At 53.9% G+C, this 23,619-nt stretch overlaps 7 protein-coding genes across 7 annotated transcripts; 5 read left to right on the top strand and 2 right to left on the bottom strand.

Annotated features, from left to right (window-relative positions):
- Positions 1-2,241: 2,241 nt before the first annotated feature.
- Positions 2,242-3,263, bottom strand: GLRG_06885 (kelch domain-containing protein; the record flags this gene model as incomplete). The annotated part of the gene is made up of 2 exons (XM_008097425.1): positions 2,242-3,175; positions 3,253-3,263. The coding sequence occupies 2 exons, from the start codon at positions 3,261-3,263 to the stop codon at positions 2,242-2,244; spliced, it is 945 nt and encodes a 314-aa protein (XP_008095616.1).
- A 441-nt stretch (positions 3,264-3,704) lies between these two features.
- Positions 3,705-5,432, bottom strand: GLRG_06884 (phosphatidylinositol-specific phospholipase C; the record flags this gene model as incomplete). The annotated part of the gene is made up of 1 exon (XM_008097424.1): positions 3,705-5,432. One exon carries the CDS (start codon positions 5,430-5,432, stop codon positions 3,705-3,707), a length of 1,728 nt encoding a protein of 575 aa, XP_008095615.1.
- Positions 5,433-8,671: 3,239 nt separating this feature from the next.
- On the top strand, positions 8,672-9,627 carry GLRG_06883 (tetraspanin; the record flags this gene model as incomplete). The annotated part of the gene is made up of 2 exons (XM_008097423.1): positions 8,672-9,232; positions 9,310-9,627. 2 exons carry the CDS (start codon positions 8,672-8,674, stop codon positions 9,625-9,627), a joined length of 879 nt encoding a protein of 292 aa, XP_008095614.1.
- Positions 9,628-10,978: 1,351 nt separating this feature from the next.
- Positions 10,979-12,667, top strand: GLRG_06882 (cytochrome P450; the record flags this gene model as incomplete). Its single annotated transcript, XM_008097422.1, has 1 exon — positions 10,979-12,667. The coding sequence occupies one exon, from the start codon at positions 10,979-10,981 to the stop codon at positions 12,665-12,667; it is 1,689 nt and encodes a 562-aa protein (XP_008095613.1).
- A 711-nt stretch (positions 12,668-13,378) lies between these two features.
- GLRG_06881 (glucan 1,3-beta-glucosidase) lies at positions 13,379-14,640 on the top strand (the record flags this gene model as incomplete). The annotated part of the gene is made up of 3 exons (XM_008097421.1): positions 13,379-13,870; positions 13,926-14,023; positions 14,226-14,640. The coding sequence occupies 3 exons, from the start codon at positions 13,379-13,381 to the stop codon at positions 14,638-14,640; spliced, it is 1,005 nt and encodes a 334-aa protein (XP_008095612.1).
- A 580-nt stretch (positions 14,641-15,220) lies between these two features.
- Positions 15,221-16,761, top strand: GLRG_06880 (uncharacterized protein; the record flags this gene model as incomplete). The annotated part of the gene is made up of 3 exons (XM_008097420.1): positions 15,221-15,370; positions 15,471-15,734; positions 15,808-16,761. The coding sequence occupies 3 exons, from the start codon at positions 15,221-15,223 to the stop codon at positions 16,759-16,761; spliced, it is 1,368 nt and encodes a 455-aa protein (XP_008095611.1).
- Positions 16,762-20,283: 3,522 nt separating this feature from the next.
- On the top strand, positions 20,284-21,593 carry GLRG_06879 (uncharacterized protein; the record flags this gene model as incomplete). Its single annotated transcript, XM_008097419.1, has 5 exons — positions 20,284-20,646; positions 20,719-20,762; positions 20,820-20,952; positions 21,022-21,539; positions 21,563-21,593. The coding sequence occupies 5 exons, from the start codon at positions 20,284-20,286 to the stop codon at positions 21,591-21,593; spliced, it is 1,089 nt and encodes a 362-aa protein (XP_008095610.1).
- Positions 21,594-23,619: the final 2,026 nt, after the last annotated feature.

Below are 23,619 nucleotides of genomic sequence, written 5' to 3'. Positions count from 1 at the left end.
GCGTCACCACAACCATCATCATCACCGGCAACTCTAGCATCACCCTCAACATCATCAGCGGCAGCAGTGGTCGCATCGTCAACCGCACCCGCGCGGCAGAACACCCCGACGGCGCCTCAAACCCCATCACAGGCACCGACACAGCCGCCGGCATCGCTCGCGCCCTCCCGGTCCGCCCAGCCGCTGACCACCTTCATCATCTCCTCGGTGGCCACGCCGCCGCCGCCCTCACCGACCTCGATCCCGGCGGCGCTGTCGACCTCTGTCCCGGAGGCGCTGACGCCCTCCCCGACGCCCTCCCTCGCCCCGGCGCCGCCGTCGTCAGAATTGCCGGCAAGCAGCAGCATCAGCGACAGCATCATCATCAGCAGCCTGCTCTCGTCCGCCGTCGCCGTCCCGACGACGCTCGCCACGTCCATCTTGGCGCCGGCGCCGACGCCGACGCCGCTCCCCAGCGGCATCGCCGAGCCGAGCCAGGCGGAGATGTCGCGCGGCGGCGGCGGCGGCGTGAAGCTGATGCCGGCGCTGCCCATCGCCCTGGGCTCCGTCGGCGGCGTGGCCATCTTCGGGCTCGTCATCGGCATGCTCTACCGCAAGCGCCGGTGGCCCTTTGGCGGGCGGCGCCACTTTGCCGAGATCGACGAGCTCGAGGCCGAGCGGCAACAGGAGATGGAGAGGAAGAACAAGATGAAGTGGGACCCGCGCGTCACGAGAACGTTCAAGACGCAGGGCGGCGCCGGCGTGAATTTCTGATTCCCGAGGGCTTGGTGATGACAGCCTTTTTCTTTTTCTTTTTTCCATTCATATGTTTGGATGACTCGAGAAATAACCAGAGAAATCAAAGCCTAGCTCCAAATTCAGTCTGAATGATCTTATATTAATCATTCACATCCCTTTGTTGTGATTATATACTTGATGCCGCCGCTGCGACTATGGAGAGGTGGTGAGAGACATACAACTGGAGTAGCTCAATCGATAGGGTTCACCATTCCCCATCACGATGAACTGATTCCCACCCCTTCCCCCCTTTTGAGTGAGTGTGTCAAGTTAATTGTTGACCGAAACGGGGTCTGGCGAAACTCGTCACGACAAAAAAAAAAAAAAGAAAAGCATCTGACAGCTAGTCAGTAACGACTAACGAGTCGTCTGAACGTTTCAAGACGGCCGTGTACGTGGCCCCCCCGTCATCCTCAGCCTCCCTCCCGGGTGTCCCCTGTTGCCCCCTTTTACGAACTGGCTCCTCCGTGTAACTTCACGTCTAAAAGAGCTTATTTTCTTCTTCTTTCCCAGTCCGGCAATCCTCTCTTGGAATGATGGCTGTGTAATTTTTAGACTCTGGGTCAATAAACATTCCCAGACTCTCCGTCTCGGCACCGTTATACGACCATAATTCGGGGTCCACGGCGGCACCGAGGGTTTGGAAAAAAAAAAAAGGGATAGATCGGCTCGGCAAAGGCCGATGGACGCCTGAGAAAGTGTTTGTTTCCGCACATGCATTGTCGGCCTGTTTCGTTTAAAACGTTTATTACCTGCGGCAAAAAAAAAAAACTAAAAAAAAACTAAAAAAAACTACGACATGAAAAAGAAGGCCGAGCCCGGGCCCGACCCACCCTGGCCGAAAGCGGCCCGCCAGGCCACGCAAGGGTGGCCCCGGAGGCCCGGATCCTTCGCGGTGTGCTCTGGCCCAGACGCCTGGATTTCCAGCAGGCCAAAGGAGGATAGGGGGGGGGGGGGGGAGGGGTATAGTTTTCTTAGTCACGATGGATGAAGCTATTTACTCTAGTCGCCGCCCACAGTGCCGCGGATACCGTATGGCTTAGACGCCCGCCACTCTGGCACCCGCACCCCCGGCCACGAGTGTTTATTCAGTGGGTTCCGCGGTCGGATTATGCCGCGGAGCCGGCGAAGCCGAGGGGGAGGGAAAAGGTCACGAGTGAGCGGCGGCTACTGCACTCTATATAACGCAGGGTTAATGGTTCGGCGACAAGGTCACATCCTGGACGCGATACATTGCGAATTCCAAGAGACTGTCCCGGGAAGAACGACAGACCCATCGCGAATTGGAGAGCTGTCTTGCATCAGATGAAAGATGGAGGCTTCGATGGTAGATGGCTGGTTTCATGGGTACAATAAGCCAGCGCTCTTGTTGTACGGCATTTGCAGCATATGTGCCGCATATCTGGGTCTGAACTGAAGTAGCTTCGCAATCAAGGGCGGAACATATCCGCCGTGTCGACCGGACTAGACCCCCAGGCCACCCCCCCCCGGGATGATGATGCCGTCGCCGGGTCCAACACCTCTGTCTCGCTGAACACCCCCGAGGCCGCCTGAAGGTTTGCCTCCCCGCCGAATGTGTAGATCCGGCCGCCAAACACCGCCGTGCCGTGCCCGGCCCTGGCGGTCGGGAGCAGCGAGGCCGAGGACGTATACAGAGTCGCTTGCGAGGAGCCCCCCGGCAACGTGCCGGCCACCAATCACATAGAACACGTTGGCGACGACGGCTCCGCCGGCGTGGTCTCTGGGCTGCGGCAGGGGGTGAGTCCCGAGGGGGGTCCAGGTGTCCGTCGCCGTGTCGTACACCGATACATCGTCGACGGTGGCGATCGTGCCGCCGGGGACTGTTTCCATGGACCGAAGGCCGCCTGCTAGGTAGATCTTGGTGCCGAAGATGCCGACGGCCGCGCTGCCCCGTTCCGTGCCGGGAGGGAAGCGGGTGACGGGCTCCCAGCGGTCTCGCGCCGGATCGTATACCCAGCAGTCCGGGACCGCCCTCCAGGTCCCGTTCTGGTCCAACGTCTCGGCGAGGCCGCCGAGTAGGTAGATCTTGCCGTCCACCACCGCGGCGTTGGGGTGGTTGAGGGCCACGGGCAAAGGAGCGGCGGGGGTCCACATGTCCGAGGGGACGTCATACAGGGTGACGAGGTCGGTGTTGTTCCACACGCCCGTCGCCGAGGACCCCGTGATGCCTCCAAGGACGGCGATGGCCGTGGAGTTGATCGCGACTGCGGCATGCTCCTGTGGTGGGAGAAGCGGGATCGACGCCAAGTCATGCCAGGCACTTGATGCGCGAGGGCCGGTGAAGCTTCTGCCCTGGGCAGAGACGGCGCAAACGCTCACGAAGGTGGCGGCGATAGTCGGGATTCTAATGGTGGCAGGCTCTTTAGTGTCGAGATATCTAGCGGGTGCACAATCGACACAGAGGCTACGGGGCCCAGGATACAATCGGGGTGGGAAATAAACGGGTTCTTATACCTATCTCCCATTGCCTGGAACGAGACAGGTTTAGTCTGAACAAAAGTACCCTTTTCTCTCCGGTCAAGGCTGATAAAAAAAATCGCCCAGTCCACGATCGAAAGGTCAGATCTAACCCCTGTCCCAGACGGCCTCTTGCTATCGCCCGCGTAAGATGGAGCCGAGAAATGATATTATCAATCTTGGCATGGTAAGCGTTAAGGCCAGGCAATGAGGATCTAGGACACAGCTGTGTTGACGACTGCTTCTCTATACAACGTGTTATCAGCATCGCAGACGGGACTACTTGACTGAGTTTTGACTGTGTTTATGTACCCATGATCCTTCATATAAACATAATCTATAGATCAATCGCGCGAGGGTCCTCGGCGCAAAGCATATGGAACTCGAGGCATGAGCTGCAGAGGGGAGCCAGCCATTGTCAACGTAAAAAGTATCGCCCATATTCGCGCTCAGGCATCCACAAACTCGAACCTGACAAGGATAGAGCACTTGGTCTCCCTTCCCTTCAGATCCAGCAACCGGATAAAGACCCAACCAGGAACGGTATAGAGCAATCGCACCGCGCCAACAGCCAGGATCGGGTTCCTCGAGAAGCTGTCATCGCTCTTGACGAGCATCCGCAGGAAGACGAGCTCGTTGTCCTGGTACTCCCACTCCAAAACCTCGTCCCACAGCGGGTCGGTGGGCGGGGGGTTCTCTCCCTTGTGTAAGAAGCCGGTGAGCTTGTGCTGTCTGTATCCCGCCGTTTTCCTCTTGGGAGGCTCCATCTTCAGGTCGTGAGGATGGACAAGCGTACAGGTAAGGTAGGGTTTGATCGTCTCGTCGTCGTCGCGGTCGGAGGGTATGGGGATATCCGTCGCGCCGGCGACGTGCAGTCGAAGCTTCTTCTTTGTGCCGTTGCCCAGCTTGCCTGAACCGCCGGACCGGAGCTCGGCAGGCTTGAGGACGAAACCTTGGGAGCCGCTGAAGAGGGCCTCGTTGATCTGCATCGAAGCACCGAAAGTCTGCCAGTTGAGGGCGCAGATCTGGGCGCCCACACCCCAGAAGGGAACGGGATGCAGGTTTTTGGACGAGATGCGCGTGCCCTTGGGGAAGACGCGCATGAGATGGTGGGCGTTGTGGCTGGCGATCTTGACGGCGGCCTCGGGCATATGGGAGGCCAGGCCGGACTCGGAAACGTTGATGAGGTGGTGGTGCGGCGCGCCTTGCAGTGTGTCCTCGTACCAAGAGTTGTCAACAGGCTTGACGGACTGGGCGTAGACGCCAAGCTCCTCGAGCTCCGGGATGATGAGGGAGGGCGGGGCCTCCTTCTTCTTGGCGCTGTAGTCATGGCGGGCCTTCTTTTCCTCGTCTTCATCGTCGTCGCTCGAGCTCGAGCTGCTGTCGTCAGGTTCACCTGGGAAGTGGTACTCGACGATGACAACGATCTTGTTGCCTAGATCTTGGAGACGGACGTGGTCCCCCTGGCCATCTTGCTCGGCGTGGCCTTTATCGCGCACGGCTCGGCTGAGGAGGCGGTCTCCGAAGACCTCCCTCATGATCTGGACCAGACGAAGCTGGCCCTCGGGGTTACAATGGTTCTCTAGGGATAGAAGAATGGGTGCTGCGAGCTCGGGCGATTTGGCCTCCTCGTCGACGACATTGCGGATGGTTTCGCACACGGCGCGGAAGGGGATGTTAGAGACCAGTGTGTAACCGTGGGTGACCTTTGGCTCTTCCTTGTTGTCGGGGTTGTCCCAGGCATCGATCTCGACGCAGCGTGCACCAGCGTGCAAAGTCTCGTCGTAGGCTTCGGCCGATGAGCTTCCAAAAAGCTGGTGGGCCAAGAGGTAGGTGTTGTGACTGGAGCTGATAAAGTACTCGGGGAGGGGGTGCGACCTGTCGATGAGCTCGGGCGGCACGCTGATGTGAGGCTTGTCGACGAGGGCCTGCAGGGCGGGGCTGGCGTGGTCGGAATCGAGGTTCGCGTCCTCGGACGAAATGACGTGTCGGCCGGCAAGGAAGGAGCGGAGAGCACGGCTCACGCGGAGGCGGTGCTTGAGTTCCGAGTCGCGGGCGGCGTGGCCACCACCGGCGAGGGTGGTGTTGTCGGTGGCATCGCCAAGCTCCTCCTCGTCCTCGGGTGCCGACTTGGAAAAGGGATTCAGGTTGGCGAACTTGGATGTGAGAGAAGCCATCTAAAAAGAAACGAAGTGATGCGTTTCAGAGGTCAAGACGCGGCGCAATGCTTGTCGTGTCGGTCGTGTCGGTCGTGTCAATAGCGTAGTACGGCCTGTTGCGTTGTGAAGCTCTGGGGATAAATAAAGGCGTTCGCCGGATAAGAGGAGGAGTGAGAGGAGCGCAAACAGGGAATGAGCATTGATTGCATGAAGAATGCGACACCAGCCAAGAAAGACAACGAAAGTAGTGAGGGAGATACGTGTGCGAGAGAGAGAGAGAGAGAGAGAGAGAGAGAGAGAGGAAGAGACGACGTCAGTCTTGGCTGATGTGCGCCGCGCAAGGTCGCAGTCACTGTGGCGCCCATCCTCGTTGGCTCTTTCCTTCTTTCCATGCTTGCTCCCACTCCCCTCTTTCCCAGTGCAGCTGAGCTGAGCTGGAGCTCCTGCTCGCCGTTGCGATGATGGAGGGGTCGTGTTGTGGACATATATTATGGAGACGATGGATGAGATAAGCAGGCTGTCGGCTAGCTCTGACCAATCATACATGCTGGTTAGGTCCATTTTCGGCTAGACTGGGTCGTAGCGTGGATACTTGTGTGCGTGTACAGTACTGCTATGTACCTACATACTGCGTAGGCAGGTGCAATGTACATGAGACGACAAGGGGGGGAGGTTTGAGCATGTCGTGTCTCTCCCAGGTCGAGTCTTCAGCTCAACTATGCTCAGGAACACGCAGCGATGCTGAGTGGGACAGTCTGATGCGTATTTGGATATAATCATTCAATATTCAACCAGATTTACTACAGTCGCAAAAATGGGCTGCCATGGTTATTGGTAAATTTCAGCTCACCACCCCCAGCGTGGCACAACCACACCAGGCTTGATCAGCGCGCTCTCTAGATTCTTACACTACCTACACTACATAACTACCTGGTGGAGCAACTAGCAGCAGCCGTCAAGGCCAAGAATGGCAAATGCCGACTCCCCGGCGCGCCATTGGCGGCATAGTCAGCTTTCGGGTCTCGGGCGACATGTTTTACCGGCTGGGCATCTTGAGCCGGAACGGCTTGCGGGGGACGGGACCCTCTCAGCCTTGTGGGTCCTGTCACGGGGCGAGTTGCAGCTGCGTGCGTCCACCCAGATCCATCCTTGACATTCGTTGCCACAACCTGTAAACTGAATCACCTCAGTTCGGGTATTGTCTACCGGCATGCCTCGTACGTAAACTTGATACCCAGCCCTACGAGAATCCCCGGTTATTTGACTTTGCCATGTTCATGCAAAAGGGAGTTAGAGTCATGCCCATCGCTAATCGACTCTACAGCTAGTCTAGGCCACCCGCGGAGCAAGGCGAGGCGCCTCGAAGGCACGGACAATTCAAACCATCGACACAAAGTGTGCGCTCGCCCACCCCCACCGTTGATTTTCCTGACTCGTCGAGGTTGAGTAATGTGTCGCGGAGGAGGAGCACGTGGGGAGGATAATGTCGACGGACTGACGAGGGCATTTGAGATGTTTCGGTTTCTGGCCGCAACGGAACCCACGCCCGCAAACCAAAACCCCCTCCCACATCGTCATGCACCATCGCACGGTCCGTCTCATTGGCGAGCACGACATGCATCCGGCAGCATGTACATTGCAGGCCAAGGGGTCTAGACCAGCAGGCGGAAGGACAAGCAGCAGCAAGCGAATGGGGGGCCAGCTGATGCACCAATACAAACATGTCCGATATGATTACATGGAATTTACACAGGAATTATTGCGGCACAAAAATAGTGCGGATAAGCCCCTCAGCTGCACCATCTCGATGCCGGAATCGGGATGCCTTCCGCAGAACCCGTCGCTCTCATCGTCGTCATCACTAGTTTACCCACCCGTCCCATGATGCCCAAGAAAAAAAAAAAAAGCGACGAGGAATCTGTCGGCGTCTACAAGCATACGTAAGTAGCTCGCTCCCTCCCGGATCCGTCGATAGCTGGGCTTACACACCGCCGAAAGATCGTCGGGTCGTCGTCCTAGACAACGGCAACGCTACCGCACCGCACCCGCACTGCCCAAATGCGGGTGCGGCGCTCCATACGTGGACAACGCACGCGTACCCACGAAGCGAGGCATTAGATCGACACGAAAAGACCCGGGGTCCGACGACCGAGCCATGGAGAGGAACGGGTGGCCGCGGCTGGGGCAAACAAGGGTCGGCCGACACACCGACATGCCTCTCCCACTCTTTCCTTTGAGCATGTCGACTGACTGGTTGAACGTCTGCCAGCCTGTCAAACCGCCAGCGGCCTCCGGCAGCAGCGGAAGCGGTGGTCGCCAAGGATGTCCGTGTCACCCAGAGGTCTCTCTGTCTGTCTGCTTGTCTGTCTGGGCGGCTGACGGTGTACGTACAGTACAGTAGTACCCAGTAGTACAATACGTGTAACCGCAACAATGCTCAGCATGCTGGAGCAGATTGAACCGAGTACACGTACCAATTGTCGTGCAGATACCTATGGCGTGCTGGGTTGAGAGAATAAATAAGCTTCTCGGGGGAGCTTGCTCATGACGTTGACTTTTGCCAGGGTTCATGGCGCTAAGGGAGCAAAGCAGCTTCTGTGGTGTGGACTGGACTGGGGAGGGGGGCTCAGGCTCAAGGGGGGAGCTCAAGGGGGGGAGCTAGGGCAGCTCCGGCGGCTTGGGGGTGCTAGGATGGGTGCCGTGATTTGTTTGCCCCCAGCAGCTTTCCGCCCTAGCACAGCGATCGAAAAGTTACTACCGGTAGGTATGTACTTGGGGGAGCCCTGTTTGATTGACCTTTTTGGGGGCGACGACCAGCGCCACACCTTCTTTCCTCTCTTCTCCTCATCCTCGTCGTCTGCTCCATATCGTCACGGCCACAACTTACCGCGCCATCTGAGGTGCTCCTCTTTTGCACTATTTACACGCGCAGCTGGACTCTCATCACTGATTCCCCCCCTCGTCTCTTTCTTTCGTCCTTCTTACTTTCTTGATCTCATTCCATTGCCAGCTTTGTTCCATCGACGTTAATCCAACACCCGCCACCGAATCACCCTCCGGTGTCTGCTACCGAGTTTAACATCCACCATGCTGGTCAATCCGGGCATTGTGTTCCTCTTGGTAAGCGGCAGCACATTCTGAGCCATATCAAGCCATAGACAGAAAAGAAAAAAAAAAGGTATCCATTCCATATGTCTAACGTGTGTACTGTCATATAGATCTCCGCCGGGCTCGTCACGACTGCCATGTAAGTCACCATGCCGAGCATCCGCAACACCCTTCGTTACCTTTATCCTAGGCTGACCACTTCTCGCAGCATCGTCCATGTCTCGAGCACAAGACTCTCCCTTCCCATCGCACCCTTCTTGTCTTTTCTCCCCATCCTGCTACCCGTTTTCGGCACCATAAACGCCTTCTACTACCCACGACTGCTCTTCAAAGCCCGACACTCCATGGCCGCTCGCACCGAACAGATCTTCCCGACAGTTTTACAGGCTCTGCAGGGCATCCTGACCACAGCCATCGCCGTCCTCTTGTTGCAGTCCGCCATTCCCGACGATACCCTCAACTGCGCCCTCTCCACCGCCTGGCAGCGCATGTTTGCTGCCAAGGACGCCTCCTCCATCCGCCGCATCCAGGACAGCCTCGATTGCTGTGGCCTGAACAGCGTCAAAGACCGCACATGGCCCTTCAACGGTAACGTACAGTGCGCCCAGCGCTTCGGTCGCGACACCCCTTGCGTCGGTCCGTGGCGCGATGCCACCTTGTCCAACTCGGCCATTGATCTGGCCGTCGTACTCGCCGTCGGCGTTTTGCAGGTCTGACTCCCTCCTTCACCCTCTCTAGACCTCTGGCACTATCACCATACCCCAAAACTGACCTCTTACGATCCCAGGTTCTTACCTTGCTCTTCATGCAGAGCGCCAGCAACTGGAGACATGCCTGGTGGGCGCAGAGCTGGAGCCACCTGTCTGATCGCCCTATCGAGGAGCGCGAGCGTACTCGTCCTCTCCTTACGGGTTCCGCCGCATCTCCTGCTGTCAACGCCGTCAGCCCTGCCAACGACAGCGGCGAAGAGTCGGATCTGCCCGTCACCTACAGCGACCTCAACCCGCACTACGGTACCACTGGCGACGGTCGTCGGGGCCGGGCACGCACCGGTGGCGGCCGAATTGAGCCCTCGTCGCTGCGGAACGAATGGGACGGCGAGTGAGTCTGTCCTCGCGCACAACTGCTGCGGCGACGCTCGACTGCGCTGCCCCGCCTTGCGGTACTGCACAAGAAGACGGATCGACAAGAATTGAAACTCTTTCGGCATTGCGAGCGAGAAAATATATCTATCCTGGGTGGTCTGGTTGGCGGTTTTGTGATTTGTTCTTGTTGACGGAGTTTGAGTGGAATCGGCAAGGCTTGGGAGAGGCTCCCTGTTACTGGTAGATTGTTTCTAAGGCCAAAATCAGTACCCGCGTTTCCCGTTTCCGTCTTGTTGTTGTTGTTTCCCGGCCTCGAACAGCGTTATCGGTGATATCTCACTACTCTCTCATTAATCGGCCGTCGTCAACGCCCAGCCGTGACAGCCAGGACAGCCACGATTGTGCAGATGGCTGCTACTGCCAACGCATGACGATCCCTCGACCCGGGAGCCGCATTGGAGGGCACCAAAGGCCACGCTAGCGAGGAATAGTATGGTAATAGTACTATGGGGGGTATGATCGAGTCGGAGCTAGAGACCACGGCCGCTCCGGCAGAGTGCTACACGCTGAATAGTACTGAGCAGTTAATCGGACCATGGTGTCAACTATACGCCGGCTGCTCAGGACCTAATAACATGGGGCATATACAACAATAAGGACCCCCCCTCCTCCCCCTTTTACGCATATCGCCACGGTTGGTTCATACAACTCTCGAGGATGAATAGGACAACCAAGCTGCTCAATTCTGCATGCCAAGCACCTATCGAGACTCCTCGGAGGCAAGGATCGCCGGTCGGATGTGGAACCACGGTTCTTCCCGCAGCTGCTGACATTATCAACGGCCGCGCTCTCGAGGTGGAGAGCCGTCGGATATGGCTTTATGCGAGGGAAACGGCAATATTGCCGAAAACTGAAAGGTCCGGTCCGGGTGAGCATGCGCTGCGACGCTGCAGGCCGAACAGGAGTGGCGAACACGAGCAGTGCCAATCGCACATGCTCTCGGGCCGTGTCAGAAACTCGAAAAATCTCGCGAAAATAGGCATTGGAGGACATCGGCGATGCGCGTCCAATAAAGGGCAGCAGATTCTCATCACTGGGGTTTCCTCATATCCCCGTCCACAGCAAAGTGCGTTCCGCGGCATCGAAGCGAGAGGCACGCCGTGCGGGGACGAGAGTCCTGGGCGTCGTACCGTACGTCTGTTATACACGTCATGTCACCAAGGCCAATATGACTGAAATAGACAAGGTGCGAAACTGCCTCGGATAAAAACTATCTAGTATCTCTCCCTTCCTATTGTCTGTGTCTCTCATGCAACCCACAAAGAAGGCGCGTTATCGGGCTTTACACAAGCTCAACTGACCTCGGAAACAATGGAAGGCCTTGCAGGACATGGCGACACATCGCATTCCAGAACACTGTCCATCCTCTCCGTCTTATTCCTCGTAGCCTCTTTTGGTCTCTGCCTGCTCGTGTCTCGCATCCGTCGTGGTCGCCAGCGGTACCCAGACCTGCCTCTGCCACCGGGACCGCCGCGGCTCCCCATCATCGGGAACCTTTTCAACAGCCCAACCCACTACAGCTGGCTGACCCATCTCCAATGGAAACATGTCTACGGCCCGGTAGCCTACTACGAGGTGGGAGGGCAGCCCACTGTCGTCTTGACCACCGTGGAAGCGGCCCACGAGCTCCTCAACAAGCGGGCCAGCAACTACTCGAACCGGTCTTTTGGCTACACCGTCTCCGAGCTCGTGTGCAAGGGCTACAACATGCTGTTTCGCCAATACGATGCTCGACTCCGCCTACACCAGCGCCTACACGTCCACGGGTTGAACCCCCAGTCCTCGGTGCTCTACCATGCCATTGAGGAGATGGAGTCTCTCCAGCTTCTGAACGACATGCTTGCGGAGGGCAAACCGAAACCGGGCCAAGGCACCGGGGAGAAGCAGACGGCGGATGTGGTGCCCCAAAACCCTCACTGGGATTTCCGACGCGCGTCCGCGAGCGCCATGAGCTTGATCGTTTGGGGGTACCGTCTGCGAAAGGGACAGCCCGGCACAGAGTACGAGATGGACTTTTTCAACAACACCTCGACGCTGGAGGTCCTCACCGCCCCCCCCTGGTGGATCGACGCCTTCACTTGGCTCAGGCACGTCCCGCGCTGCGTCTCCCCCTGGAAGCGGGCCGGGGAGAAGCTGCACGAGCGCGAGGTCTCGCACCACCTGGCAAACTTCCGCAGGGCGCTGAAGTTGCCCGGGTACAACATCAGCAAGCAGGTCGCCCGCGGCGCCGACCGCCTCGGCGCGGACGGCCTGTGCGAGGCGGAGCTGGCCTTCGTGGCGGCGGCGCTGACGCTGGCCAACGGCGAGACGACGGTGACAATTCTCTGCTGGCTCGTCGTCGCCATGGTTACCTACCCGCGCGTCATGCGCGAGGCGCAGGCGGAGCTGGACGACGTCGTCGGCCGCGCGAGGATGCCCACGTACGCCGACCGCGCGGCGCTGCCGTACGTCAACGCCGTCATCGACGAGGTGATGCGCTGGCGGCCCCTCATTCCCGACGGGATGGTCCACGCGGCGGCCGAGGAGGACGAGTTCATGGGCTACCGGATCCCGAGGGGCGCCGCCGTCGTGGCCTCGCAGTGGGCCATCACGCGGGACCGGGATGCCTTCGGCGCCGACGCCGACGACTTCCGGCCGGAGCGGTGGCTCGAGCGGGACGACCTGCCGAGGACCTCGTTCGGCTACGGGAGGCGGCTGTGTCCCGGCAGGCACGTGGGGCGGGACGGCCTGTGGATCATGGCCGCGCGGCTGCTGTGGGCGTTCGACATGGAGTCCCCGCCGGCCGACGACCCGGCCGCCTCGAAGAAGAAGAAGAAGAGGGTGATTGACCCGATGGCCATGCCCCCTTTCGGCATCGTCATCGCCCCGCAGCCCTTCGAGGCGCTGTTCAGGCCCAGGGGGGAGTGGGTCGAGGCTTTGGTCAGCAAGGGGATGGAGGACGTCGAGAGCGACGCCGGGAATCTCATGGAGCAGATTGGGATCGCGAAGGGTTTTCACTAAGGGTTGACGTCGATGACGAGCAAACAGAAGGTCTTTGGTGCTGGGAACGAAAGAACTCGGTGAACCACAACTTTCCTCAAACGGCGGTCTCAGGCTGCTGCTACGATAGAACCGGCCCAGAGGGGACCTCACCACTATCCGTATCGACTCGTCAACAACCGTTCAGGCTACAGAAATAGCCACCACGACACGCTCTCAACGATACGGTCTTTCTCGCGGAGCGCTATGGTATTGGTAGCACCGGCGACGCTCTCATAGCCGAATGATGTGAGAGACAAGATGGGAGACGCTGATCATGGAGAGTACAAGGCGCTTGCTGGAGAAGGCCTTCTTGATGCTATTGACGCCATCACCTACGACGTAGCTTAGACAAATCTCATCAGACCGTGCGCATGGTCCGTAGCAGTTGAACTATAAGATCACCTCATTGATACATTCAGGCTGGAAGCGAGTGGCATCATAACCAATGGACGAGATTGGAGCTGCGGTTAAGTATAACGCACATGACAAATAATAACCTGATTGATTCTTAGTCTTGGACAAAACGGAGACATCCCGAACATAGGAAGCTCTCCAAGGTCCATACCCAATCTTGGTATTTGGCCACGCCCGCTACACCCGGATCTGGCGGAATTTCGCTCGTAAAGCTGGTCTCATGGGAACTGGCCACCCAGCAAAGTCGACTTTCATACCAGAACCTCACGCCAGAGTATGCCGGTAACGATGCTAGTACAGCCGTTCAACACGCCGCGCGTGACGCTGCGCGTCAGCGGCACAAAGATTGTCGAAGAAAATGATAAAGAGATATACTCCTCAAGGGGGGCTGGCATGAACGGCATGCTGAACATGGAGCACTTCATCACCGGCTACACCGGCCACGAGCATGAGCACCGAGCGACCATGACGGAGGTCCTCGGCAAGGAGAATGCCGACTCCTTCTTTACCTGTCTCATCCACCACTTCTTCACAGAGTATAACGCCGTGCTGTACGCCTCACTGGGCCCCAATTGTGTGTGGGTTCCTTTCAACTACCGCCATTTCATGGACATCGACAATACCAGCGTGATCAAGAAGTCTGGCTATGAGCCCCTCGACCGCATCGTCCATATCTACGCCAAGCAGAACATCTACGCCATCCTTGACCTACACGTCATACTCGACAGCAGGAACCAGGGCTGGAACTGCAACTCAGACATTAGCAGGGTCCTGTTCTGGCAGTGATTCCAAAGACTTCCGAGACCGCGCAATCCAGCTGTAGGAAGCGCTTGCCTGCCACTACGTCGGCAACAAGGTCGTCGCCAGATACAACCCGCTTAATGAGCCAGCGGACCCTGAGAATATTCGCCTAATTGCCTGGTATGAGATGGCGGAGAAGGCAACCCACGCGATAGATCCGGAGATCATGCTGCTTCTCAATGAAAACACTTACGCCATAGAACTCTCGGAACTCTCCCCTAGAAACGACACTGCATAGCAGCGTCTACAGCTGCCGTGACTATAGCATGATAGGGTTCCTTCTCACAGAGTAGTACAAGGGCACAGAGGAGCAGAAGCGAAGGCTCCAGCACAGCCTCCTGCGCAAGGAAGAGTTCATGCAAAAGGCTGGCGTGCCTGTCTCGAACAGCAAACAAGGCTTAATTTACCGGGATTCAAGGACAGACCTGAACGCGGCGGCAACCAACGAGAAGCGCTTCGCCCTTCTCAAGGAGCAGCTAGCTATCTACTGCGAGATTGGCGGTGGTGGCGGCAGCGGTGGCATCTCGTGGAGCATTTGGCTGTACAATGACATCGGCTACCAGGGCATGGTCTACCTGGACCTGGAGATCGCCTGCATACGGCTGGTCCGGCCGTTCGTTGAGAAGCAGCGGCGCCGACGGCGCCTTGTGCGTGCCCTTCAACGCGGAGCTCAAGGGAGCGGTGCCGGAGTACCTGCGGGGGAGCAGGGATTTGTGTTCCTCGGGGCTGGTGTGTAGGGCTATTTTTTGTATATATTGGCGAATCTAAGCTAAACTGCACAAGCTAGTCAAGAACTCGGCAGCCATCATCTCCCGCTCATATCATGGCTTTATTGCAAAGGTATGTTCGCCAGGGTGCCAAACTCTGTATGTGTAAGTATGTTATATCTGGCTTGCTCAAGCCCTGGCAGTGCCAAACCATAGCAATCCTAGGAGTTTGAACACATACATCTTCAACACCAGATAAACCATATTTCAGCTACTTTGCCTTTGGAAATGTGACCGTAACCCAAGAAGTAGCGAGGGCGGCATATCATGCTAACCTGACGGCCTCTCTGAGACTCTAAGAACGGGCTGATCAATACTTTTTACTGAGAACCGCATGAGTCTCTGAACGGCGTCTGTTTGGGCTCGGCACCAGGAACGGAACGTGGTTGTTGATTTTTCCGCACTTCTCTTGGCAGCCATCAAGGTTCTCATTCTGGAAAAGCAGTCGCTCAAGACAGCCACGTTTCCCGCCTGTTCATTGATAGCTTTCAGTATTAGACGGATCAGGTCTCACCCATCCTCAACTCGACCATCAACCCAACGAGTGACCATGAGGTTGTCTCACCCAGCCGCGTGGCTTGCCTTGGGATTCGTATGCGGTGTTCCGTCAACAGGAAGCGAAGTGGACATTGGCAACGAAAATGCGGACAAGAACATTGCCGCCGATGGGGTGCTCGAAGAAAACACGATCTTAGCATCAGTACGTGCACCCAATGAAGTGAAATAACTACAACCAGGACCGGCTTCACCGATGCCGCCAGCCGTTATATCGGAAAAGTCCCAGCTAATGAATCGTCCAGATACCCATAGACTCGCTTGTAGAGTTGCACGAGGTGACGATCACTGTTGAAGAAACTCGAGAAGAACCAAGCCCTCGCCATGAACAGGAGGGGAAGAATCTGCTGAAACGTATGAGCAAGTTCCACGGTAAATGGGACACGAACCATCCACGCCATCGACTGTTAGAAGCTCTTTTTGGCTTCGGCCGGTATAAGGAACGACATATGGCCGAGATTGGTCGATGGAAGGGTTTTTACAAGCATGTATCCAAGGCTCAGAAAGCAGTACGTCCCAACCGATGAAGTCCTCACGTCTCCGTCCGCGATTCCACGAAGGCGTGACTAAACTAGCGGCTAGGTCCTTGAGAAGACCATTGGATACTCGCGTAAGTTCGAAATTGCGGAGCAGCTTCTTGACCTCAACCAGGGGCTGTGCAACGAGATTGTTGAGACGGCGCTCAAGTTCTACGGCGTCACGCAGAAAGAGCTCGCGGACCACAGCAAAGCCAAGGACGATGCAGGTCAGCCAGCTGACCGGGTCAGTGCATCACAAGCGCTAAAGCACTTTGTCCGAGATTGGTCCACAGCAGGTACCGGTGAGCGCGGAGACGCGTTCCCGTGTATCCTCAATGAGCTAACGGCCTTGTTCCCTGACCGGTCCTCCCGGAATATCAAGGCCCTCTTCCCGGGCTCGGGAGTGGGGCGACTCGGCCACGAGGTTGCGGCTCTGGGCGGGTTCGAAGTCACTGTCAACGAGTGGTCAATGTTCATGAACCTCGCATACCGTTTCCTAGAAGCGCATCCACGACCGGGAAGCAGAGCCCTCCACCCGTTCGTCGATAGTTGGTCTCACCACGCAACATCGGCCGATCTGTTTCGTGGCGTCTCGTTTCCCGACCAGACGGTCAATGCCAGCTCTGTCCTATTGGTCGAGGGCGACTTCACGACGGCCTTCAAGGCGGAGAAAGGGCGGTATGACGTCGTCGTCACCCACTTCTTCATCGACACTGCTCGCAACATCATGAGCTACTTCGATGCCATCCACGCTTCACTCAAGCCAGGGGGGTACTGGATCAATTTCGGCCCCCTTCTCTGGGGGACGGGACCTTTTGTCCAGCTCTCTCTGGACGAGGTTGTCGCTGTCACGAAGAGCATGGGGTTCGAGTACGTGGATATCAGCGAGAAATGCGGTGTGGTGACACTGCTGGGAGAGAAGGTTCGCGGAAAACAGGCCGTGTACGGGTTCAACGAGAAGGCTCTCACTAAGAACGCATACTTGGCTCAGGCTTGGGTGGCCAGAAAAGTCAAATGATTCTTTTGCTAGCCAGTGTCACTTTAATCTCACTTGATCGAAGTGAATTTGAGACAAAATGTATCCACTATTGGCCATATTCCAATAGTCCCGAAACATCTTTTAATGGCGGTGAAGAGCGCCGTAGTTTTCACTACTGTCATCGGTGAAAAGATTTGTCAATCGTCTCAAGTTGTTTTATACTGTAAGGGTTAGAAAAAGATGCCGCGGATGCCGACGTTTTGTATAATAAGCTTTGATTGAGAGTGCTTCTCCTGCATGCAGGCGGCCTGCACTATGTTACTTGAGTACATAAAACTAAAGCGTGGCGGGATTCAATTGGCCTAACGGGTGTCTTTTCGCATGAGACCTATCTCTTTCACCGCTTTCCTGCAAAATAGAAAACATCAACAACTACTTGCCTGCAGTGTGCTGTTGGACTGAAAGATGTGCAGATGACAATGCAATCAGATATCGTGTCGCTGTGGTAGAGTACCCGGGTTCCGCCAGAAGCAAGGCTACATTTAAGGGGCAAATCTAGAAATGAAACAAATAGTGGTGTCTCCAAACTGTTTGGGTAACAGATGACAAGTACAGGTCAGACTGGCCATGTACACTCCCCAAGCCCTAAAGACGGTAAAGGTGTATGGCGTAAAATGAATGGCGGGATGAGTAGCGGGATGCAGCATCGGACATGGTTCCAGGGGCATGAACAAACATACCACTCCTGTTTGATACCCAAACCACAAAACCAGTAAAAGGATTTCAATCTTGCACGGCCATAGGACCGTCACATCTCACACCAGTGAACCAAGATTTATCCTTGCCTTGCGCATGATAGCCGTTGAAGAACGTCTGAAAAGCGTTAAATTACACGTGTAGTTCGTCCTAAAGTTGTTCTTCTTCTGATGGGCCATAATTCATTGGTGAGGTTACGCTACTAAGACGGGGTCTCACAGTAAGAAAAAAAAAACGAAAACAAAAAACAGACTACAATCTAAAATTCAATGTATGCAGCACATGCATTAGTGTCTAATGGTTGGGAAAACCCCGCATGATACATCTGGCTGAGCTTCTAGCTTCGACTCTTCTTGTCCTTTTTATCTTTTCTTTTGTCGATTTGAAGGCAGCACCAGGTCCTCATCCCCACAAGGAGCCTAATTGACTGATTACTTAAAACTACAGGTTCAGCCCGCCTGCTGTGGTCTGGCAAGTGTGATATTCATTTCGGTTATGTCTTTTAACATTGATGGTGAACATTTCTGGATCAGACCAGACTATTCTGACCCCGCACCTGCAGTCTGGTCGCCGATCACGAATGACTTCACCAGGTGGCAGTCCGACTCGCAAGGATCATGGACCCATTATTCAAGAAAACTTCTCGATCGAACGGGGAGCTGGAGCGATATATCAATGAACCCGAGTGATCAACTCCTGATTGGTTACAAGAATCGTTGCACTTTTCTTCAGGGCAACTCAGAAGCCAATGCGGATCGGACACATCAGGAATGCGTTCAGATAAGTACAGCAAAATCCTAGCGAACCAGTATCATATGTGCGTGCTAAGGTTGTTAAGAGCACGATGCTGTGTCCGATTTCTTTCTTATCCCCGAAATCAATGGCAATATTCTACGCAATCAGAGTTATTTACAATTTTACAACGCTGCTACACTTGGACCGTCTCTTATCAACGAAAATTGGCTCATCCCCGAAGCTGAGGGGCTCGCTGATGATGAGTTGCTCTTCGGCATGCCCGGCGGCTATTACAATGAACGAGGGCCAAAGAGAAAACAGGCATATATTTGGCAATGCGTAAGTGATAATTCGCAAAGGCGGTCGGCTACTGATTAAGGGTTGAATAGTGTAACTGCGGCCAGGGAGGCATATCCATCAAATCTGAAGCATGTCGCAGCTGTGGATATCCTAGATGCGCATACTGTCCGGTTTCAAAAGTGCGTATTTAGTACGGTGGAACGAAAATGCGAATGGATTCTCATCGATGCGGCAAGTTGGACAACATTGGGGTAACATAATCTGGGGCCACCCGTTGGGGGGGGGATGCCTGGAGATCCTTGAGTGGATGAACCGCCGTGATGTTTCGGAATAGTCGATTCAACGAAATACGAAATTAGGTCTCACGGTGGCTGATAATGCTCTTCCAAGACCTTCAACATTAGGGCATTCTTTGAATTGCCTCATAGGGATTCAATCTTGCCATCTCTGAATCCACTATCAGTGATGTGAACATATAGTTGTTGAACGAGGCGCAGTTGTGCTGGAACGAATGGGATTTAACATGCCATTCAAAGGCAGACTTTGTCCCTAAGCCAACGATGGTTACCTCACGTCTGGATGAGTTTCTGTTGTCAAAGGGAATTGCCCATGGGCCAACGAGAGGAGAATCAAATCTCATCATCCGAGAATTCGGCAACTTACTCACCGGAACTAGCCCCCAGAGATAACAATCTAAGGCCCAATAGTTGAACCGGGGTTTTTCCAAGCGGGCAAGGGACAGATCGTCATCTTGTCACCTGCAATACTTTACTGACCGATAATACACAGCCCCAGAACTTTGATTGGTCTGTCTTGACCGATAATTTACTCCTCATTTCTGATAGGTTTTGGTCATGCAACCAGCTGCACCAACTATACCGCCTTCAGCACCGCCACCTCATGTGGGCCAAAAAACACGCACATGTTTCATGCACTGATAAGCCTCTGTGGAGTTTGTAAAGGATTCAGAACCAATGCAAAGCCGGGTTGAGCCAGCTGAATGAACTCTAAGGGCCAATGGTGTAAGGTTCTCATTGCTGGGATAACTCTGTGTAAATGGGATCCAACTTATTCCAATGTCAAGCTAATAATGGTCAAATGGAGCATTGTGAGGGTTGCCTTCTTTGGGCACAAATACTCTGAATACAGCCTAACAACAACTGAGTTGTACAATAAAGACAACCGCGCATGGTCAAAAAAAGTTTGGGGTCAAACACATTGCTTGCGTGGCTGCCGCCGACTTGTCAGATCATCAGGCTAGCTTGGTTGCCTACGGCTGCCTCACATGGTCTTTGAAGGATACCCTATCGTTCAGCGCTCGATTCTCACCTGGCGCACCAGCCTAGTATCATATTAGTGGTTCGAAAGGAAATGTGTAGGAGGGTGGGGGGTGGGGTTGTAAACTTTTATTGGGTGTAGATGCCCAAATGTCTTCATGGAACAAAGTGTAACATTTTCCAGAAGCCACTCCTTGCCCTTTCATGCTTTGAGGCTCGAAGCTCAGCCCTATGAAGAAGCTGTATTCTGTCAGTTAGACTACAAAATTTCTTCTCACATAGTTCAGGAGGAGTTGGGCAGCAGTTGACAGAAATGCAAGCCCAACATCTCTGGCAGACACTCCAATACAACAGAGACACCAAGAAGCCATTGATACCGCCATGACAACTGTCATATATGAGAAGGTGCCTCCCGGACTCCCATGTTTCTCAATATCATGATTTCTCTTGTCACAAGTGATAAATTTGAAAGATACATTATCATGCATGCGCAATGCAGCAAACAACGACGTGGGCTGACCAGACTTCCGCTTTCGTCTGGGATCGTCCAACGGCGCCGGAGAACTGGGAGAACACGTCATTCATTGATGGAGAGACTAAGGGCAACACCACTGGTCAAAGGCTTCTTGAGGCTTTCTTGGACATCCCCGAACACTCCTCAAGGTCTAACTACGAGCTTTCCGTCTTCAATCAGATATTCGACTCGGACCGACTTGAAAAGATCAGCGACGGAGATTATGAAGACACAAAAGGGTTGACAGTTTGGATTCATGACAGAAACATTATAACGGGCGAGACTCGCCCGTATAATGGTCCAATTGTAACACAGAAGTTTGACGAGGTGCTGAAGCGAGAGGTATGTCGTATCCTTGCAATATGGCATCATCGTCTTGACGATTGAATGCAAGCCGACAATTATGTTGAATAGCGTTTGTCGGACCCGAAACTGACCGATGTTCATATAAGACGCATGTAAGTCTGAAAGGTTTCAATTGAGAGAGTTTCTTGATGACAGCTAATGATATTCAGGTATTTGCCCAACCCATATCCATCGACACTAGGAGTATTGGCTTTGAGCTCCTCACAGCAACACCGTGTTATGATCAGAGAGATGATCTACAAACATCTCAAAGGGGATACTTCCCTATCTGTCGAGTTTGGTGTATGTGGTGTTATACTCAAATCGAGAAGTGCTCTGTATCCGTTAATAGCTAATCATCATTATTAATAGCTTGCCGGAAGGAGTTTCACTTTCGAGTCCCACATCCCATTCTTTGTGCTCAAGACAAGTACAGCCGACAAAAAGGATAATCGAATGACTTCTAAAAGCAAGCAAATCCGAAAAACTCATGACCTCTCTTTCCTCTCAAGGTCCCGTAATGGGCTCGATACCGATACAGCAGCAGCTGCTCTACATGAGTGCCACACCTCAATGGTCATAACTGGATGGAACCTGAACTTCTGGACAGCATGGTGCTTGAATGATACATACTACTACGACGATGATGAAAATGATTGCTGCAATGAGGACATGCTACTGTACTACGTCAAGCCGGACCAAAACGACGATGACGACGACGACGACTCTGGCCACGACTTGGATCCGTTGAGCATTGGAAATCTATCCGCAAATGGCACATCTCCAGAAGATCCACGAGAATACTTCTTGCTTATTCTGAAGTTTAGGATGCAAAAGTACAAAGAAGAGTGGGCCAACATCCTTCACTATGTGAATGACAGTGTCTCTAAGTATGTAAGTACCAAAAGTCTAGTGTAGACGCCAAACATGCATTCAAAGGGTAGCATGGTAGCATCTTAGTTTTGATATTTATTCAATACTTGAGCTTACGCAATCTTCCCCTCTTGTAGGCATAGGGCCGCTCGCCCACTGACGCTAACTCACGGTTTCTTTGCAGCTCTTGGATACTCATATATCACTCTTACGAGAGAAAACAACTCTGGGAAATATAGACGACCACTCTGAAGCGGTACAGAATGATGAAGCTTGGGTGATACAAACCATCAATCTTTTAACCAAGCTTATAGCTGCACTTTCAAAGACAATCAGATATTGCCGCAGGTTTCATTCAAGAGACGCGCGATCAATCACTATGGAATCGGATATCAATATCCCTAGCCGAACGGGCAATACTCTGCATTTGATTTCTCGAATCGTGGATGATTTCGAAGGGTTTCTAGGTGACCTGAACGATTTGAGAATCAAAGTAGAGAACTTCAAATCACAGGTACGTCTCAGCTATCACGAGTGGGAATACACTAAAAGATGCCTGTTCCACCAATTGACATGCAAGACTTTCTAGATAGGGCTACATGTAGCTGTCGACGGCGGCCGAGCAATTGGCCTACAATATTGGAATGTAACAATAGTATGTTAAAACAGCTTCTTAATGTACGACATGCCATGTCCAGCGGTTATAATGAATCGGCTCTATACTCACATACATTTGAACCATCGCTAATGTGTTCTGAACTTCTTGGCACTTGCTAATCCTTGTATTCTACTAACTAGCTCTATTTTGTGTCCCCTCTGGCCCTATCTGGCACCATGATGCAGGCCGGGGTCAAATTTGATCCTCCTGTTTTATGTTTCATTGTTTTTGCTTTCGGGCTTGGGATCATAACATGGGCACTCAAACCATTGTTAAGATTTTTGAGGTGAAGCGATTGCTGCATAGAATTCTGTTCAGATGATTGTGGACAGTGTTACCAGACTAAAGATGAAGAAGAAAGTCCGGCTATCAAGCTTTGAGCAGTCTCCTATGTTACTAAAAAGATTCTATGAGGGACGTTGCGGCAAATAAAAATGGTTGATCTGAATGTCTTTCAAGACGGCCTCGTGTGAATCTTGAACGCAGATGGTTAAAATCAGAATATTATATCCAAAAAGGCTAATAGTCCATGGGCCGGAAATGGTTCAGAAACATGCTGTTACTACTTAAGAATATACTTATGTATCTCGCCTTGCTAGCCGGACTAGTAGCCTCGAACATTTTGAATGGTGCAGCTATGTAGTTGTGATGTGCACTGCGGCAAGTTTTCGATTTACTCCGCCACCATCTATCAACCGTCTAAGTTATAGATCTGTAAGCAGTAAGGTGGCGGGATTAGAAAGTTCTCCCCCACTATCTTGATGTGTGACACCCCAGGTCACATGCGTCTTGCGCCACATGCAACCAACTTGCCAACGGGGACCATCGTCATTGTCTTCGAACGATCGTTCTCTTAAGGCCTTTACCTGACAGCAATCCCCTCATATTCGAAGTCGAGAAGCTTAAACATCCCCCAGAAATCACGAAGAAAACGCCCCTGATTTGTTCGTCGTCAGCGACGAATCGTTGGTCAGTGCCACCAAATCACTGACTTTAACCGGGCATGGCTCAGACATTTGCTCTGGCCAGCCCAGCCTCATTATCCCCACCCGACATCACCAGGAACGACACGAATGATTGCCTAACTACTGTTCTACAGATCTATGAGCTACCCCTTCGTAGAGCACATCATCTTAACCTTCAAGACCATCGCAAATCGAAAAGGGTCTGCTAGAAACACGTTGCGATGCAGATGAGCTCACACGATCCCGGATATGAGCTTAATATTCGTACTATCGACATTATTGTCCTCCCCGAGCCAGGCAGGCTGGAAATCCCCCATGAGCGAGGCCCGAAAACACCCAAGGTTCTTTGGTCATGCGTACGTGCCTCTACTTTTCACAAAATTACACTCCCATAATTTGCTGATGATTCGCCTAGTGTAATTGCGGGCAATCAAGCATCGCCATTAATACAGACCCATGTCCAATTTGCTCGAG

This window comes from Colletotrichum graminicola (assembly GCF_000149035.1).
Source record: "Colletotrichum graminicola M1.001 genomic scaffold supercont1.26, whole genome shotgun sequence".
NCBI classification, from domain to species: domain Eukaryota; kingdom Fungi; phylum Ascomycota; class Sordariomycetes; order Glomerellales; family Glomerellaceae; genus Colletotrichum; species Colletotrichum graminicola.
This window is presented reverse-complemented; position numbering and strand designations above follow the sequence as displayed.